General features: G+C 40.7%; 1 protein-coding gene across 1 annotated transcript in view; it reads left to right on the top strand.

Annotated features, from left to right (window-relative positions):
* GHR (growth hormone receptor) overlaps window positions 1-14223 on the top strand; it is a 214969-nt gene that overhangs the window by 179445 nt on the left and 21301 nt on the right. Inside the window, exon 3 of the mRNA XM_036226086.1 lies at window positions 7876-8005. Coding sequence (XP_036081979.1) covers window positions 7876-8005 — 130 coding nt within the window. The remainder of the gene's footprint in view (window positions 1-7875; window positions 8006-14223) is intronic.

Raw genomic sequence — 14223 nt, 5'->3', positions numbered from 1 at the left:
AGTATATCCTAAAATGTTTCATTTTTAGATTATTTCAGATGTGTACATCTTAATTCCCCAACCAGATTGAAAATTTCAGAGGCAGAGACTGTCATTAGTTTCACATTTCCATGAAGGGATCTGGCACTATTGTTTAGGGAATTCATATGGTTCTTGTTATAAGGATGCTTTTCCTATTTGCTTTATAAAAATTAGGGTAAAGGTGAAGTACAATGCCTTCTCAAATCAGGCACAGGACAGTTAATCTCCAAGCTCTAGTGTCTGCAAGCTATCTAACAGCTCAGGGAAGCCAATAACTCTCTGAGCCTAATGCCAAAAGATCAACTTTATCATAAAGATAAAACCCAAATAAAACTGAGAGGCAGTGCAGCATATGGAGAAAAAAAGCTTTGAAGTGAAAAAAAAAAAAAAAAAGAATTCAAGTCTCAGCTTTGCTACTTATTAGTTTGTATTTTGGCTAAAAATTATTAGCTTTTCTGAAGTTGAATTTCCTATCTGTAAAATGAAGATTATAGTTCTATCATATAAAATTCCTTAAAGAAAAGTAATGAATATGAAATGAGAAAACACATGGCAAGACTTAGCACTGAGTAGAAGCTCAATCAATGATAGTTAAAAAAGAACTTTCATGCATTAAGTAAAATGCTTTTGCTTGTATACAGTAAAAATTCAATTTAAATATAATTACTTAATGTACACATAATCAGAGCATCTGTAATTGAGGTATTAAAGTGACACATGCCCATAGAGCAGAGGTTCTTACCATGGGTGATTTTGTCCCCAGGGTTCATTTGGCAATGTCTAGACACGTTTTGGTTGTTACAACTAGGGTGCTACTAGACTCTGGAAGGCCTAGAATGATGCTAAACATTCTAGAAGGACAGCCCCCCTCCACAGACACATGAGATCAATGGCTACCTTTCTGAAGCACACAGATCTAAGTTCTTGCCCCTCAGAATGTGGCCACCAGAGACAGCAGAAGCAGCATGTAGGAACTTTTCGAGTGCAAAAATCTCAGGCCTCACAGGCTGAATCTTCATAACTAGATCTCCATGTGTTGTGATGCCTACACAACACATTAAAGTTCCAGAAGCATCCCTACGAAAACGTAGATCTCTCCAACAAAGAGCTCCAGAAAGTGTGAATGAATGAAGCACTGTGAGAGCTTAGGAAATTTGTTGCGGGAGAGTGATGCCAAGGATGGTATGATGTGTTCTGATGAGAAGTTGTAGGTCTCCCACAGAGTTGGCTGTGGCTGTTCTGTTGTGACACAGGGCCATCCTGGAGCCTGGAGTTGGCTCAGCTCCCGGGATCTACAACAAAGAATCTAACACTAACTTCCATGACTTCCACAGTTAAGGCAGCTGCATACTCACCATCATGTATACTTGAAACTGCAAATTTAGAACCCTTGAAATGCAGCTGTGAGCGTATATTTCTGCTCCAGACAAGTGGAACTTAAGGCTGGACCTTTCTGGGGCACCCCAAGAAGATCACCCACAAGAGGGGCTTGTGCTGTCGACCCCACTGCCTCCCCTTAGAGCCCACACAGACACACGCACTGTCCTTATTATATGGGGGTTGGTCCTGTTCTCCCAGGAGATTCAGTGCATGCTGCTTCACCTTGTTAATCCTTACTTGTTTTTCAGAGGACTCAGCATTCAAGGGGCCTTTCGACATACTATTTGCTTAAGGAATTTGTTATACTAATCTAACACAGAAGCTCATTGTTCTAATTCAGGAATCCTCAACCTTAGTTGCCCATTAGCATCTCCTGGGGCATTTTAAAAAGTACTGGTGCCCAGACATCACTCCAATCATTTTTTTTTTTTTTACTCAATATGTTTAGTGTTAATTTTTCGATATAATTGACACATAACATTTTGTAAGGCATCGCCCAATCTAATTAAATTATGTCTCTGGGAGGTAGTTCATTAAACATCTCTGGATGATTGTAATGTGCAGCCAGAGTTGAGAACCAGCTAGAAAGAGCTCCTAGCTGACAGTGAGGTGCCTTACGTCAATGCTTTCCAATCTGTAATGTACATATGGATAACCTGAGCTCTTGTTAGAATGCAGATTCTGATTCAGTAGATTACAAGGGTGAATAAGCCTAACTTTGGGTACTGATGTGTCCCTGGTGGCGTTTGGTCAGTAATTATCGTCATCAAACTGGGTAAAGTTAATCACCCTCTCCTTACTCTTTCTCAAGACCTTGCTCTGTCCCTCCATCGTCAACTCTTAGTAGTCACTACTTTCTCTGACTTCCTGGAGCAATTATCTTTATGTTAACCACTTTTTATTGTTAGCTGCTTCTCATATGTACTTATGTTCTCTCCTGTAGTAGATTATAGCTCTTCAGAGGAAGAATCCATACGTCATGTTACTTTATTAAATTTCCACTGCACCCAAAAGAGTACCTTACCCGTAAAAGGTGCTGCATAAATGCTTCTTGTTAATTGAAACATGGAGTGTCTGCTGGGAAAGTCTCTAAAAAAAATTCAAAGGACTTAAAAATACAAGATGTTCGTTTTTATTGAGCAGGAAAAAAAGTTTAGACAGGTAAGGAGGTAGAGGAGATTGGGGATTTAGATTTTTATGTTAGCTTTTTTTCACTCTGGGTGAAACAGTTGGCTGGACTATTAGTGAGAGGACCAGAACTCCCTAAATTCCTGTTCAGCACTCTTCCCATTTAACATGCTTTTTCTGAAGAGATCATTGCCAAGAAGCCTATCCAGCTGCTGCAGTGATTCCGGAGTGCTGGGGTCACCAGGGAAAAACATCAAGTAACATTCTTAATGTTCCTGAGAGCCTGGTAGAGCCAGCCCTGCAGTGTCTTCATGAGGCCCTGGGACTCTTCCTCTGCATGCGCATCTTCACAGCCTTGCAGCATTCTCTTTTGTTTCTCAGGAACCACAGAGAAAGCCTTTACTTGGAATTTTAAAAAATGTTAATACCAGTATGAATTAATATTGCAACATCCTCCAGTTATTTAGAACTCAAACTTTGATCGCTGTGACCATCTAGAGCAGAGCCATAGATAAATCACCTCTGAAAAAGGGAGGGAAGTAGCTGTCACACTATCACCACACACGCTTCAGTTGTTTCAGCTAACACCAGTGGACTTATAATTACGTGGAAAATTATGGATTTCAGACTTAGTAATGTTTATTATTTGTACTTCCTAGGTAACGACAGTTAAAAAAAAATTAATAGACAATCACAGCTGACTGTGAGGATGGAAAGAATAACAGCAAACACTTATGCAATGCTTACTCTATCCTAGGCATTGTTCTAAAAGCTCTACATATATTATTAGCTCATTTAATCTTCACAATGAGCCTATGAGATGACAATTATTATCCCAATTTTACAGAGGAGGAAACTGAAGAGGTTCAGTATGTGGCCCAAGATTACACAGATTGTAAATGATGGAGGTGGGGTTGGAACCCAGGCGTCTGGCTCTGGAATCTGCACTCTCAGTCACTACCCAGTGTTATCAAAAGTTCTTTCCCGGAAACTTCCATCAATTGTCAAGGCAACTCTCGAGATGAAGAATTACTATTACTATAAACTGTGTCATTCCAGGGAAATAATTATTTAATTAATTAATGCTTGTGAATTAAACAAAGCTGAAGTGGGAGCATGAATATCACCAACGAAAGAGTGATGCTACTTAGTGTAGGGGCAGGAAGAGGCCGGGCTCCTCTGGCAGCAGTATTTGCAGTTTCGCCATCATTCAATATGCTAATCCTTGATCCCTATGCGAAGCCATTAAAAGGGTCATATGCTGTTTGACAGACTTTGTTAATGATTCAAAAAAAATATTAAAATATGTTTTGAGAAAAAGAATTTCAGTTACCTAGAAAATGTAGTTCCGTTGATCACCTCGTGTTCTGTGCCAGATAAATGAAATGTTCTTGCCTTGCTTTGAGGGAATTGCAGACCAACATTCACGTTGACTTTTAATTTTCATAGAGGCAAAATAGCTTTCAATGCAATGTTTTTCAAACTGAAACCAGTTGACTCGTTACTAAATCAATTTGCCAGGTTGTGAGTGGCATTATTTACAAATGGAAATAGAACAGATCAGAGTTCATTGCAGGTATTGAGTTCATATATTTTGAAATATGTGCATTCTGGGTCATGATGTAAAATACTATTTCTTCCTGAGAGTCACTTTCAGAGACTTTGAAATCTACGAGTATAGTGCTTTAGATGACGGACTCTGAAGCAAAACTACCTGGCTGGAATCAGGGCTCTGCCACTTAATAAACGAGTGACTTTGGGCAAGTTATTTTACTTCTCTATGCCTCAGTTTTCTCATCTGTACAATGGTGAGAATAACGGCAAGAATACGGTATCTACTTCATTCTGTAGGTGTGAAGATTAAAGGGGTTAATACATGTAATGCGCAGGACACTGACTGCCCCATGGTAATTCCAAGAAGTCTTAGTTGCTGTTACCATATTGTTATTCCTATTCCGTCCTGTTTTTGCTTAAGAAGAGGACTTGAAAAAGCAACTATATTGAAATGCGGTCAGAATTACATCTTTTTCTCTTGTAAAAACTTCCAGTTCTGTCCCAAACTATTGCTTTCCCCAAATACAGAGGCTGTATATAATGATGTTCTTCAATCACTGATACATTTAGGCTAATCTGTCACCCAAAGATTTTGTCCAAAGCCTGTACAGGCAAAGTCCGGGAAGGGACTAACTGCTGGGATCACCATCTCTTGTTTATTATTTGTGGAGGGAACATTAGTTTCACCATCCTTGGCCTGGACTAGTGTGCTTGCGCAACCTTCAGAACATATGAAAGCTATTTCAGTTGACAGCAAGTATTTCCTCACTTTGGCTTATGTTCAGCAGTAACCATTCTTTATTCACATCGGGGTGACTGGGCCTGCTGTGACTATTCTTCTCTTCTAAAACTGACCCTTGATTGACTGCATATGCAGATTCTTAGCAGAACCCAGATCCACCAAAAAGGAGCTAAAAGTCATTTGGTCTTATGCACCTTCTGCCTTTTTCTCATTACAATATTTCCCCTTTCATTTTTTTTATGCACATATAATCATGTATTCTAGCTTGGTCTTATCATTTCTTTCATATTTTAGGATTAAAATCATGCTTGACGTTCATTTATCTATTCTATAAAATTTTTTTTTAGTGTGTCTTTACAAGTTTTAACTTTTTGTCATATTAAGAATTATTATTTTGTTTTCTTCCTTTCCTGACTGTTTGTCTATTGCTACCCAGCTTGAAATGAAGTTCTCAACTGATAATTTTCAGTTACCCTTTAGTCAGAGGGCAAGGTTTTCCTTTCAAGCCCCTCCCCACACACAAGGTATTAAGTCCTCAGCCTCTGCTCCAGGGTTATAACCAATGTCCAGAACTGTTAACCACACATGGTCCACAGGACATGGTACAGTGGAGGCTCTACATGCAAGGGCAGGGGGCCGCCGCGTGCCTTTCACCCCACAAACCAGAGCTCTTTCCCTTCAAGGACTTCTTTCCCTCCATCCTCCCCCTCCCACTTCAGTTGCTTGTCTTCCTTCTCCACTAACCAAATGGCTTTGGGAAGATCAAAGCTAAACAGTATCAGAGCCAGGACTAGAACACAAACCTCCTAATTTGTAATCCAGTACAGTCCCTCTTCCTACCTTCTGTGCAAAAGGACCATTAGAATGAAAGTCTCTCCTCAAACCTGCAGGCATTAAAATAGTTGTGGTTTCAGTTTTTATTAATCACTGGTTTACCGGAACAATGAAAAAATACTGTTTTCAGTGCTTCAGCTAATAGAAAAAGGATTTTTTCCAGGTACTCTACCATGTAATAGGTGCTGCCTAATGAAACATACACCTTTTTCACTGTGTAACAAATCATACAGGCTCCTACACTTCCCTGCTCTGAGACAGGTTCTTAAATACTGACACCTACAGAGGGCTGACTGTCTGTACCCAGGCAGACCCCACCCCAGCCCCCTAACTCTTGTAAATGTCTTAATTCAGATAGGAAAAGAAATGTTTCTTACAATAGAATGACCGTGGAGTTTATTAAGAAAAAAATTCTGCCACCCCCAATACATGCTCCCAGGGCAAAGGACCTGTCTGCAACTCAAGACTTCCTGAAGATTTGTCTGTGGCCAGACTATTCAGGGCCATCGAGATTCTAAAACCAGGACATGTTTCCCAAACTCGAGCTGATTTTCCACGTTAATCTGGGTATTAGCGGAAGGAAGATGGAGCCCATTTCCCTGCCCTATCATCTCTCCTCACCCTGCTTATTTTTCTACATGAGATCCACCTCCCACAGCCCCCACTGGAATGGAAACTCCATGAGGACCAGGACAGTATCAGCTTTGTTTCCTGTTCTGTTCTTGGAACAAGGCCTGGTGCAAAATAAATGTTTTAATAAGTGTTTGTTGAGGGGATGGACTTGTTTAGAAAGTTTATAATATGCCATTTCTTATGAGTTTGTTGACAGGAAAAAAGGGACATGTTTCAGCTCAGAACACCAGATATATACCCAGAACTTGAAATCAGGAGTTTTTATATGTTCATTTGTATATTATTTATTTTTAAATTAAGTTGTAAAGTATTTAGAAAGATACTTTAAGGTTGAGAGCCTCTGTGTTGCCCAAGCATGAGAGTTTTAGGTCAGAGAAAAAATAAGTTTGCAGTTGAATTGAAGACTAATCAGATAAGGAGCCAAAAAAGGAAAGGAAAGGAAAGGAAGGAAGGGAGGGAGGGAGGGAAGAGAGAGAAAGAGAAAGAAAGGGAGAGAGAGAGAGAGAGGGAGGGAGGGAGGGAGGGAGGGAGGGAGGGAAGAGAGAGAAAGAGAAAGAAAAGGAGAGAGAGAGAGAGAGAGAAACTCTACCATCTCCAAAATGGCCATGGAAGTCAGAACAATGAAAACCGATACACAAAAATCTGTTTTGCCATAGACTTGTCTGTTGCACACCCATAGCTGCAGATTTCATAAATGCAGAGGAGTTTGAGCCAATATCCTAACACATAGGAGGCATTCTCCACTTTCCAAATTAGAATTGACACAGATATATACATAAGTTGTTTCTAGTCAGCATCTTTTAAATGAGTTTACTGGTTGAATCTTTACAAAGAATGCAACATAAGTGACTTTTATCAAAAATCTATAAAAAGAGAAAAGGCTTTATAGTGCATTCTGTGGTCCCTACACCAGATCCCTTTGGCCCACCTGATGTCAGCACAGCCATCAAGAGTAGACTGTTGTCACCATTGCACATTGCTGCGTGCACTTCAGGTGTCTGCCTAAGTTTCTCAGAAATTAAGTAAGGACCTTCAGCGCGTGGTCAGGTTCGCCTAGAAGTTCATAGGCATTGATACCTTCAGGGCAACCCTCAGCGAGTGGGTGACGGGAGTTGGTAAACACCCAGCCTTCCATCATTGTCTAGGACACTGGTAAGGCACACGCTACGCAGGTTCTCAAAGGAGCTTCTGTGGGGTTGAGCCCTAGCTGGCCACTGTGGTAGCCAGCTGCATACATACTTTACTAGCTTTTCTCCCTCGCCTTCCCTCAGCCTGTTTCCCTGGCATCTAGTGTCTGGGGTCACCTACCAAATAAACTGCCTGTACCCAAATCTTCATCTCTAGCTTTGGTTTCATAAAGAGGCCCTAAGAAATACTATTTGAAATAAAGATAAAATTATGTGTCCCTGGAATCAAGGGCTGACAGAGAAATAACTGACAACAAACAAGCTCTAAAACTGTGATTTAGGAAAACGGCATTTCTGGGAGAAGTGATTCTTCTCTACCACTTTAAATATGAGTTTTATTAAGACCATACGTTACCCTCCCAATTTCATGCCTTGCCTTTTCTCTTTATTCTGCAGATTCTTCTGGGACACCTAAATTCACCAAGTGCCGTTCACCCGAACTAGAGACTTTTTCATGCTACTGGACGGATGGGGTTCATCACAGTTTAAAGAGCCCAGGATTCGTACAGCTGTTCTATATTAGAAGGTGCAACCTTCATGCCTTTCTGACTTCTCTCTCCATAGATTTTCTGATTAAAGCAAACTGAGTCGCATGCAGTGGCAGGAATAGAAATGATTTATTTTGATGACCTAAATGTATTCATTCATCCATTCATTCCAAAAAATATGAGCGAAACCCTTACTATGTGTGATTCCAAAAAGATAAAGTCCTTGGTCGTGCAGAGATTTGTTTCCAGTAGGGAAAGACAGACAATAAAAGAATAAAAAGTAAAACATCAGCTGGTAATATGGTTTATTAGAAAAAGTAAATCCAGAAAGACGATAAAGAGTGTCAGCACTGTTTGTGAGTCTATGTTCGTGAGACTGTCTGAAAGCGAATGTGTGAAAGTGTGGGTGCAAGTGTGAATATCTGAGTGTGTGAGAGAGTGAGTGTTTGAGTGTGTGGGTGAGTGTGCATGAGGGTATGGGAAGTTTGGGTGATATTTTAAATGAGGAGGTTATAGGAGGCCTCTCTAATGTGGTGCCTTATAGCAGAGACATAATGAACGGAGAGAGTCCATGGGCAGAAGGCTGCCCAGGCAGAGAAAAGTGCAGGTGCAAAGGCCCTGAGGCCAACTGGGCAGGTCCGCAGAAAGCAGGAGGCCAGCATGGATGGTCAAGGCAAGAGATAAGAAGAATGATGTGAGAAGTGGTCAGAGAGTTAGCCAGGCCAGACTGTGACAAGCTTTGGAGGGCATGGCAGGACTTTGTATTTTACATTCTCTGTGGTGGGAAGCCATAGGGGATTTTTGATAAGATGTATGTTTTAAAAGACTAAGTTTTGGTTTCTACGTAGAAAATAGACTATACTCCTGTTGAATTAGTTGTATTCAATAAGGGACTATAATATTTTTCTATTCCATTTTTACCGGCGGTCCTTTAAAGTAATGGGAAAAGTGAAACAAATCTCTCAATATAGTCACCACTCAAGTTGTTTATTTCTTACCCCTCACCTGGCACTATCTCCATTTCTATTTACTCTTATCTTGTACCTTTGTGCTTTTTAAAATTTTAGACGCAAACACTCTGTCAACTCCTCTTTTTCACTCAACCGCCAAGGAATGGCCTAAGCAAGATGCAAGGTTAGTGGGGACTCGTTCCCCAAGGCTGTTCATCAGTCAGTGGAAGATGCTGTCCACTCCACAGAGGAGCTGGGAAAAGGAGGGAAGATGCAGAGACCAGTTAAGGACATGAGCTCAGGGCCAGCAAACCTGCATTTCGGCCTGGCTCTGGCACCCACTCGCCAAGTAATGCTGTGCGAATTAGCCTGTCCACAACTCAGCTGCCCATATGCAAAATGGAGTTAACAGATCTTGCCCCATGGCTTCTAATGAGGATTTTATTAGCTAATACATGAAAAACACTAAGCACGGTGCTTGGCACATAGTAAGTACTCAATAAATGGTAGCTGCTATTTTTACTATTGGTAGTTTAATAATAACTTAAAATAATGATAGAAAATTGCAATTCCTGGGCTACAAATTGATTTTGATTCTTTACTGTTTGTGATTATTAGTATCCTATAAGAACATTTTAATGTAGAACTGGGTGCTTAATTTAGAAATAAGATATACTTTGGGTTAGCAACCAGGACTGGCCTTACCTACCTTCCCAGTGTGAGAGAAGCCTCTTGGATGTACCCCAAAAGGCACACAGAGATGAGATGGTTGGGTACCAAATGCACTTTTTTTCCCCTCCATTAATACTGACATTGTAGAGCGGTAGGGGCCAGCTAACAAAGCTGATTTGTATTTTGGACAGGAAGCTATAATATTTGGTAACATTTTTTAATGTCGATTAAATTGATTGTTAAATGAAGAAGAGGGATTTCATAGGTTAAATTTTTGTACTTTTGCTTCAGCAGCTTAGAGAGCCAGCTCAATCAACACAAAATAAGTTTTCTGCACAGCCACAGTTAACTAAACTGAAGAGAGAAATAGCAGAATTTGGCCTATTTTATAACAATAGGTTTACCCTAATATTCACCAAATTTGAACCTGAGCAAAAAAGATAAATCCACAGGTGTGGACCCTTCACAAATACATGTTTATCCCTTACCCTCGTGAGTTAGGGCCACATACCTTTGCCATCGAGCCTCCTCTGCACAGGTCAGACCTGTCAGTATCCCTACTCCAAGCCTCAGCTCTGCGCCAACAGAGATGCCACTGAAAGTGTGACCAGGTGAAGGGAAAAGCTTGGACATATTCAGAAGGATATCAGTAGTTTTGGGTCCTAGGGGGAAAAAAGGTCATATCCTCCAACCCCGAAGGTATAACCTCATGATTACTGCAGACCCAAATGGGCAAAATTAGGGTTTTGTGTTTTTTTCTATAGAAATATAATTATTTTGAGTATCTTAGCCAAAACAGCATAAGCCCCCACATGATTTGTCTGGAAATGGTAGAACGAAAGGGTTAAAAGTATTGGCACTCAGCTGCACTGAGTAACATGCAAGTGTGTTAGACTTCACATTGTCCCCTTACACAAAGAGAGGAGCACCAATGTCTTTTCTGACTCCTGTCACTGTTTCTTAGAATTCAGTTCCCCGGAACTACAGAATCATGACTCTCCCCATCCCTGACTCACAAAGGAAACTGACGTAATTTCACCCAGACCCAGAGCAGTGGAGGCGGGAGGAGCAGAGCAGGGGCCGATGCACCTGGTTTTCTGTTCGCAGGCCGGGCTTTGGTCACTAAAGTACAAGGGATCCTAAACACATCGGCCTGTCAATGGGACAGACCCAGAAGCAGCTGCATGCTTGGCCATCGCTGCTGCTGGCCAAGTAGGTAGCAGGAGAGGCAACCGATTCAGAGCAGTCTCTGCCACCCTGTGATGGTGACAGTGCCAGGTTCAGCATCTGAACTTGGAGGGGACTCCACATGAATGCAAATCACAGGCATCGCAAAAGGCAGCTCTGCGAGCCTGTCAGAGATGCTTTGCTCTTAGCTACTTGCCTGCAAATGTCTTGTTTTCAAAGGAAGTGAGTGTGTGAAGACTTAGGACCCAAGGTCATATTCCCCCCACACACACCTCTGCCATCCTCCAACTTGCCCCCCTCAAGAAATTATCCAGGACTTTTCAAAAAGAAATTATTTTTTCATACCAAGTTGTGGTGGAATTTAGAAGAAAGAAAGTACATTTTTACTTTCTTTTCTTTTTACAAGAAACTTTTAAGCCTAAAACTCATGATCTATTCGTCATGAAAACCGTTGTCCTTAAAACATAAATGTTTTATTTTTTTTTCTTTTTTAATTGGTCACCTACAGATGGAAAACTTTTCTTCTGCTTTTTCTTCTGATTTTTATTGATCATCTCTTTCTACAGTTCTCACTCCACCTATTTCACAAGATAGACTGGAAGCTGACCGAGGGAGCTTAGCTTTGGGGAATAAGAGAAGGAGAGAGTAGCTTCTGTAAATTGGCTTTGGTCATCTGTGTAGAAACTCAACCTAGTGAAGGCGGGCAACAGAGTATCTGTTTTGTGAGTCAATTTGGTTTTTTGTTTGTCCATTTGTTTTATTTTTGGTCTAAATTTAATAGTTTAAATAAAAACAAATGTTAAACATTTATGTAAAATAGAATTCAACTTTGGTTAATGATGGAGGGCGTCGGGAGTTGTGTTTTGAACCAGCTCTTCTTGATCCATCATGCTTAAGAGAAGTGATGTTAGTTATTTGTTCTTTGGAGCTAATAGATTTGGGATAATCTAAACAGGGTTTTTTTATACAGTCCCCATAGAAGACAGGGTACTGACCCACCCAAGTTGAGACACCGTGTAGAACGCACAGAGCTAACCTCCCTATGACAAATCCAGACCTGCAAAGCACTGGCCTACATCTTTAGGACATTTTAGTACTTACTTTAATACTATCAGTTATGCTAAAAACATTTGATGTCCCCTCCACTATTACATGGAAGCCTCATTCCCTAGGCAATCTTTTAGACCATTTTGTGCACGATCTTTTTAAACTCTTTAATGTACTCTTGTTTACTTTAAAACTCAAAATAAAATAAGCTATACTATCGTTCAATGGCCCACCTATCCCTTATTTTTTAAAATCTTTACTATAAATGCATATACATACACAATTTATACTTGCTTCTACCCTCTACCCTCATTTTTCCCATCAAGGATAACCCTTCCTCTCACCCAAAGGTATGCAACTTTTAAGAATCTCAAACAGAATTTAGGCAACAGTTCATTGTCTCAGACCTTGGTGTTTCTGGCACTTTAATTCCAAGTTCTTTCCAACAGCTGATGAGCAGCTGTCCCAAGGACCTCCTGATATTGCACAAGTTTCTTCTTACTGCCAAACAGACCAGTCTGAGAAATAGCTGGAAAGAAGGAAATGTGTGTCTTCTCCCAGCTCCTCACCCCTTCCTTTCAGTCCCCACCTTCCCCACAGCCTGCGGTGTCCTTGTTGCCAGCACCCGTCCCCCAGGGGGATGCTCACAGACCTCTCATCTGGCCTGCCAGCCCCCAGCACTTGGGCCTGCGCAAGGTCATTCCTGCTGCCTTTCTCCTCTGCCACAGATTACCTGGTTTATGGTTTTTTTTTTTTTTTGACTTATAAACCCTCTTCTCAACTGAAAGTCTAGTGAATAATAAGCGAGTAATGAATTATCCCACCCAAGTAGTAATTCTAATTTAAGAAAGTTTTTCCCAATTCTTCCATTACCTCCTGCTCCCCTTGCCACGTTCATGCCCATACTTCCTTAACTCAATGCCTTTGACTACTCTGTTCCCTCCCTTCCTTTCCCTGTTGCCATCTATTAAACTTTCACCCATCCTTCAGGATTGCTAGAAACACCACCTCTACCTCAAAGCCTTCCATGAACAGTCAGAGCAATCATTTCCTCCTCTGAACTCTGAACTCTCAGGGAGCCTAACAAGCACTATTTGTGAGCACTTACCCATATGGCTTTGTAATATAGTTTTTAAATACTGTTCCCGAAGCAGAAGTAATTCCTTAAACACACGTGAATTCCCCATAATGCCCAGCACAGTGTTTTATATATAATCAATGCTTATTAAATATCAGTGGAACACATGCAGGAGACCAAAAAATACTCAGATTATAATTTATGAGTCATCTTCTAGTCTGGAGGTAGGGATCAAATCTTATTAATCATATCCACACAGTACTAATGCTGGATATAATGCTTATATAGTGCTTGCATAGTAGGCTCCCAAAGATGGCTTGCTGAATTTAGTCAATCGGGCAGATGGGACTTTGGAGAGCTATTTCACATTCTATCACGTTTGCTCTGCTCCTGCTGGTGGGGAATTTGAGTCTGAGCAATCTTTTGATTGCTCTGCATTTTTTTTCAAGTCCCCATGGCAGCAGACCAGGGAATTTCCTTTCCCAGAACTCTGACTTCCTTCCACAGTGAACTTCCTGGCATCCCTTTTCCATGCAATACATATCCTGCTGTTGTTTTAAGTCACCTGAGCAAATGATGCTTTCTGTAGAGTGGTATAGAGATGAATATGGTGGAACATAATGTTAAGATGTAGCTTCTCTGATTTATAGTGCTCATTAGGCCCCCTGATTTATTCAGTGTTCTCCACGTGTCCATCTATCTTCCATAATTTGTTTTGTTTGTTTGATTTTGTCTGATCTAAGACATAGGAAAAGAGGAACTCATTGTTTGTAAAGAAAACAAAAAATAAACTCATAAGCAAACATGTTGATTCAATTCAGCCCATGTTTGTTTTCTCTTTTTTTATGTATGTATATATATATCTATATCTGGCTATCTATCTATCTATTTATAGATATGTGTGTGTGTGTGTGTGCGCACGCATGTGTGTGTGTGTGTGTATTGGATGCCCATTCTTAGTTACAAAATAGAAAAGAAAAATGTTTTCTGAGTTTTGAAAGATTTTTTAATTTCTGGATTCATGCCTTTTATCTCTTTCAGGTGTGGGGGAGAAAGAGCTAGGATTCCCATATTTATAAGTATCACCTGAGTGTCCAGCATGTTAGAAATATTCCCATGGTTCTCCGCAAGATTAAGGGAAAAATCAGAAGTATGGAAAGGAGTCCAAGACATAGAGAAAACTCTCCCAGGCATAGGACAGCCATGGTGTGAGGGACACAGGATACAGTGGTTCAGTAGGGTGGTAGCTGATTTTCCACCTCAAGGCCACCCAAACCTTGGTGTCACTCAGCCTGGAGAACACCATCAGTGGGCCTTGGAT

This window comes from Rousettus aegyptiacus, unplaced genomic scaffold (assembly GCF_014176215.1).
Source record: "Rousettus aegyptiacus isolate mRouAeg1 unplaced genomic scaffold, mRouAeg1.p scaffold_m13_p_8, whole genome shotgun sequence".
NCBI classification, from domain to species: Eukaryota; Metazoa; Chordata; class Mammalia; order Chiroptera; family Pteropodidae; genus Rousettus; species Rousettus aegyptiacus.
The sequence above is the reverse complement of the archived record's forward strand: the minus strand, read 5'-3'. Positions and strand labels throughout refer to the sequence as shown.